A 6,116-nucleotide genomic window follows, 5' to 3' on the forward strand; every position below is an offset into this window, starting at 1 on the left:
GTTCTTCTAGAGAAGATTCTTCTGTAAACACATTGTGTGCCTTCTAGGGAACAACAGTGGAGAACGTCTGTGCAGAGCTGCGGTATATGCCCTCCACGCGTAGCCTGGCAAAAGAGCACAAACTGTTGGTTCTTTGCGATCTCTCCTACAAAAACAAGGATGCAGTAGAGGTGGCCATTGTAAGTACACATTTTGAAGATTCTCATTTTGTACATTATCCACGTAGCTCACCTTGGGAGAGCTTTCTGTCCTCACATATTTTATATTCATGAATCCTCCAGATGGTTGTATGCTGCACACAGCAGTGTTTGTGGCCCCTAAGATCTATTATCAGTGTAATAGAAAGTCAGAACCACATGAGTCCTGGATACTCATTGCACAAATCTGTTAATGGATGCAAATTTGATTTCCTCACCGAGTTGAGCATGGTTCCTTGAAATGCCCGGATGCCTAGAGCAATGCCAACCGGCCCCCTCTTCAAATCAGGCCATTATGTTGTAATGAGATTCAGTTGACTGACCAGCAACAGGCCGTACTGCATTGCAGCATTCCCTCCACCCACACGCATAGAGAGAGCACTGGAACCGGCTCCAGCACATCTTACAAAAAGCATTAGGATGTACACTTTAGCTTTAGACTGATAAAGAAAGCTTGCACACCCAAATAAGCCTCAGAATTAGAACCATCTCGTATCACAAATCCCACTTAAAACACTAAAGTGTGTAGTCTTTCGGATGTTAAAATACTTTCTGGTATCCCGGCTTAATATGCAGATTCAACTGTTCAAGTTAGCAATTTCTTGGTTGATTTATCTGCTGCTGTCACAACATTGCTGTATTTGTTTGAGCTTCCTGACACAGCAACATAGGCTCAAACAATGGCATGAGTTTGGGGCAGGACTATCTGTTTCCCCCCCCAATGGTAAACAAAGGGTGGTGTAAAAGGAAACTTATTCGAGAACAGTCATGATTTTTGCTATTCCGTTTGGTGACGCTGGTGGTGCAGTAATGACAAACTTCAGCTTTAACGAAATTGTATATCTTTGTGCTACCAGGTAAGTTTTGTGTTATTTGAAGTTGTATCCAATCCTGCATTCAATAAAACATTCTGGCTCATGGAAGTTACTTATAAATAGTGGTTACCTACAAATGCATCCTTAATACTTGGTCAGATTAGTCTAAATCCCCGCAGTGTTCTAACATGTCACTGCGTTCATGTTTAAACTGTGTTTAAATGCCAGTCCTGACTCATTCAAATGGAACCTGTAGGCAGGAACTTTGAATAGCTGCAGGTTTTTGCATGTTGAATGCAGAGTAGAGCTAAAATAATTGAGATGTGGGTTGAGGCGATGCACGATCAACCTTTATTTTTGATGAAGATTGCTCTCACTGTTAGTTCCTTTACTGATATTTCATCATACAGTAGATTGCTTTGAAGTCTCCAAAACTGTAGTTGGTGAATAATTGCATACTGTTCTTTGTAGGTGGTTTGTTACTTTGCGGATGATTTTGTGCTTCTACAATCATCTTCACAATAAAATGTACTTTTTTTTATTTATTCAATCTACATGCTTAAGCTTGTACAGCATTTCCTGTACTGCTATGCAGTTGTGGCAATACAGAGCCACAGCAAAATAAATAGTTTTACACGAGTTGTGAGCTTGCACTTGCTGCACTCAAAAATATACAGTGTGACTACTGTAGTCCGATTCACAACAAAATGACTTAATATGAGCTTGTTCTTTTAATGAACTCAAGGGTTTGAATCAGTCTGATTAAAAAAAACTGCATTCTGTAGGAATCAATGAGATGATAGGATAATAATATAACAATCTCACACATTTAATCTCCCATTGTTTGTCCTGCAGTCATTCCAACAGGATGAAGGACAGCAGCCTGAGCACAGTCAAATCCAGGAGGCAGCTAGTACCATCGTCAGCACGCTGTCTAAACGACACAACAGCACTGTCATGCTTTCCGTCATCGAGGTCAAAGTGGAGATGCCGGTCATGTCCCAGCCAGTGGGTGAGTAGAGCAAGGGCCAACTGGCCTCAAGGCTAAAGCCAGCCTTCATCCCCCGACCGAGTGTCACTTCCCCATCTCCACCAATTAGTGCAGCTTTAAATGTCTTTGTAAGTCACAGGAGGGAGGGTTCTGAGAGCCTCAGTGGACCCAGCAGTTGTAGGCAGGAGGCCATAAACCTGTGTAGTAGGATTTAACTTCTCCATCAGTCATCTGTCACAGCACACTATTAAAGAGAATGCTGGGACAAAAATTTTAATAATCGCAGTAACTTAAATATTTGTAAGCAAAAGAAATGCTTTTAATATTTCAGTGGTCCATACCAATACCAGTGGTATTTTACGATTCTCTTTTATTTTAAAAAAAATTAAATATTAATATAAATAGTAACAAATTAAAATCAATTGCATATAGCCCTTAAGTAGTTCTAACTTAATTAAATTTTGCTTATAGCTTTTCAATAGATTTTCGGTCATAAACAGTCTGGAATAAGGAAGTAAAAAAAAAAGTTTTCTTCTCTTTTTCTTGTTTATATTGTTGTTTAATTAATATTAATGACATCATAGACAATGGCAAGTCTATAAGGTGTGTGTGTGTGTGTGTGTGTGTGTGTGTGTACACTATATATATATTTATAAAAAAAGTTAGTTCTGGTCCCCGAATCTAATTGAACCAGAGGCGTTCCAAGAGTGCTGATAGCTCACACCATCAGCACTGTGACGCGTTACTGTTTGTATCACTCCGCTTGTGTTTGTGGCGTTCTAAACTAAAGTGTCAAAGTAGCGCAGATGTTTAAAAGCAGCTAGATGTGTGTCTTTTGATTTATTCTTGTGACATTAAAGTTTTTAGCCAGCAGGTGGTGACAGAAGACCATTTTTATGTGTTATGAGCAAGCTGAGTTGATGTTCGTTATGTCAGTGATGTCAGTCAGCCAGCCGGTGTCTTTGAAGCCATCAGCATTGTCTCTCACTCCATGATCGCTCGGATTACTACTACACTACATCTAGAAAATAGAGTTAAACTTACAGCTTCAGCATTAAGGCTTATCACAGCTGAGAGACACAACAGACAGAGTAATCACACTTACTCAGGGTGATTACCTGATAGCGGAGTTTCTGCATTGGGAGCCCTGCTCGGATGGCTATTTTTACACAGAGAAAATAAGATGTATTTGACCAAAATTCCATTATCTTCAGCAAGCTGACTAACACTACACTACAGCTGAGGAATAGAGTTAAACAGCTTCATAACTGCTTGGGAATTGCGACAGATGCAGGTGATTGCACACGCTCAAGCGTTTGCTCTCTCGCTCTCTCTCAAACACACACACATCCTTGTTTCTCCAGTAATTGCTAGAAACAGCTGTCGTTACTAGTTCTAAAGTAATGTTTTTGAATTAGTAACAAAAGTTTGTGCGCATCTTTTGACCTAGCAAGGCAGATCCTGATCCGCAGCTTAAAGTAATTCCATGTACAAATACATGGAATTTTTTTTTTATTACATTTTTTTGTATGTGTGACAGTCCTTAGATTTTCCTCATTTATTTATTTACTTGTTTGTTGAACTGTTGTTTAAAAGCAATATTACATTCGCAGTCATGCTCTATGTCCCTTATATTAGCACGGCTGTGATTGCCTGTGGCCGAATTACAGCCGTGCTGTTAGAGGGACATACAGCACTCTTGCCCATGTGATATCGCCAAGACAAGTTGGTGTTCAGAAACACCGATACTATAGTATCTTACTATATAGTATTTTATGGTATCATAAAAAATATTTATATATTTTAGTATCTGTAATCCTTCCTACAACATTTTCTAATCCCTTTTGTTCATTTTGTTCAAGTTTTTTTGTCTGTCTGACTCAAGTTTCTTTCCGCACAGACTACCTGGTGCCCGTGCTGTGTGTCGTCCTGTGCGTGCTCTGGGTCTTCTGCATCATCGTCTGTGTGTGGTGGACCCGTAAGCGGCGAAAAGAGCGTGAGAGGCGGGAACGCGTGCCTACAGAGGAGAGCGTCAACAATCAGTGGGAACCACTGAGGCCGGTGTCGCAGCCGCAACACAAGGACAACCGGGATGCGCAGTACGAGCGCACTAAGCTCATGGGCTCCCCGGATCGGACGTGCAACAGTGGGGAGGACGAGGACGAGGAGGAGATAGAGGAAGAAGAGCTGGAGCTTATGGAAGAGTGGTGCGGGACGGAAGGGTGCAAGCGTCCCATCCAAAAGTACTCTAAGGCTGCAGTGCAGACCAAGAACGAGCTGATCTGCACCACGCAGAGCAGCGACGGCTGCAGCCCCTCCCTCAAAGCACCGTACTGGACAGGCTTCAGCCCCAAAGACAACAACTGTAAAAATGTCAATAATGCCATCACCGGCCTAGAGCACAAGGAGCATTGTGTATGAGCCTCTGCCAGTGGACAGAGCAGGATGATGAGACAGATGCCATCTCAGAAACGAAGACTGAGTTTTCCCCATTTGTTAATTTTATTTTCAACTTCGTGATGTTTTGAGGCTGAATGGCAAAGTGGCCAATTTCTTTCCTTCATGTTTTTTTATGTACAGAGGAAGCAAAATTATATTTCTTTATGAGGAGGCAGAGAGAAGCCTCGATTTGTGTTTTTGAAAATTACTGCTGGAATAAAAAGCAGGACTAAAGAACTCTTAAAACAAGAGAGAAATCATATAAAGACTTTTTGTTGTTTACAAAATGGTTGTGGTTTTGTTTTTTGTTTTTTGTGAGTGGCCCAGTTTTGGTGCAGACCATGTGTGGGGACATCCAACGGGGGACACTGGCTCTGGGGGTCCCTGTTTTTGCCCCATTCCACCTGTTCTCCTTCTACGCCTGCCTTACCAAGCTCGTTGTCCATGAGGAGGGCTAGAGTGCCTATAAAGTGGCCTTGTTTTTTCTGTCATTTCTGTTATATTGGCTGAATGCTCTTTAAAAAACGGATTGCAGTATTTCGAGTCAGTCTCAAGTGCCTTCAGACAAGCCTCTCGGTTTTCTAAGTCTTACCGTCATGGTAAACCTGATAGATCACTACAAAGGGGAGAGGCTGGTCTTAAGAGCAGCTCCCATATCACCATCAAGGTATTTGCATTAAGAATTCTGTAAATATGTGTATATAATAAAGGATTCGCTGTGTATATTTGAATTTAGTAACTTAAGTCACTTTTTTATTATTATTATTATAATTATGTTTGAAATTATTGTTTTTGATTTTATTATTATTATTATTATTATTATTATTGTTTGTTTTACAACACCATTCCTTTTATTTATGCCAGTTCACATGGCAGGTTTTGTAATATGTATACAGCGTCTCACAGTCAGAACACAAATATAAGCAGTGATCATCCTATTATGTTGTTGGTTTTGTTTTCACGTTGCAAGACACGTTTAAGATTGTGTGCTGTATTGTGTCGTGTGTGTGTTCGCCGCCTCGAAGATCCCGATTCCCTTTTCACACCCATTTTCATACAACCTGTAGAAAGTCATGGCTTATGGTCTGCTGGTCGATGCTGCTTGTTGCTTGTAAAGACGCAGATCTGTCCAAATGTTTTCTCCTGCTTCATGAAGGGAACAATTTTGTTGGAAAGCTTTTGTTTTTGAGGTACCAACTCAAAGAAATGGATTACCTCAGAAATGACTGGCTATGATTTGATTTCTTTCATCAGCGTTAGTTTTTCGTATGTGGGATAATGCAGAGTTTAAAGGGTTAGTTCACCCAAACCCAAAAGCATCCCCTTTTGTGTTCCACAGAAGAAAGTCATATGGGTTTGAAACAACGTACATTAATGACAACAGAATTTTCATTTATGGGTGATCTATCCCTTTAAAACTGTTCCAAAACAATTGGTTAAAAATCAAGTAAACAAAAGAGATGATTAAGCAAGTAAAGTTTAATGTCCATTATGGAAGGGAATGGGGTGGAGCTTGAGAAGAGGTTTTTGTTGTTCTTTAAGAGAAAAAAAAAAGCATTTTTTGTACAGAAGAATTGCTCTGAAAAATGTTATTTGGTTCATTTAGTGGAATTTATGTTTGTTCTTAGAAATAAATCAAACTATTTATTAAAGCATTTTATAACAATGTGCTCA

At 40.1% G+C, this 6,116-nt stretch overlaps 1 protein-coding gene across 2 annotated transcripts in view; it reads left to right on the top strand.

The window, feature by feature from the left end:
- jag2b (jagged canonical Notch ligand 2b) overlaps positions 1 to 5,380 on the top strand; it is a 67,895-nt gene extending 62,515 nt beyond the window's left edge. For both annotated transcript variants that reach the window (XM_051645153.1, XM_051645154.1), the window contains 3 exons: positions 48 to 179; positions 1,868 to 2,024; positions 3,904 to 5,380. In XM_051645153.1, the coding sequence (XP_051501113.1) occupies positions 48 to 179; positions 1,868 to 2,024; positions 3,904 to 4,424 (810 nt within the window). In that variant the 3' untranslated portion in view covers positions 4,425 to 5,380. The remainder of the gene's footprint in view (positions 1 to 47; positions 180 to 1,867; positions 2,025 to 3,903) is intronic.
- The last annotated feature ends 736 nt before the right edge of the window (positions 5,381 to 6,116 follow it).

This window comes from Myxocyprinus asiaticus, chromosome 19, assembly GCF_019703515.2.
Source record: "Myxocyprinus asiaticus isolate MX2 ecotype Aquarium Trade chromosome 19, UBuf_Myxa_2, whole genome shotgun sequence".
NCBI classification, from domain to species: Eukaryota; Metazoa; Chordata; class Actinopteri; order Cypriniformes; family Catostomidae; genus Myxocyprinus; species Myxocyprinus asiaticus.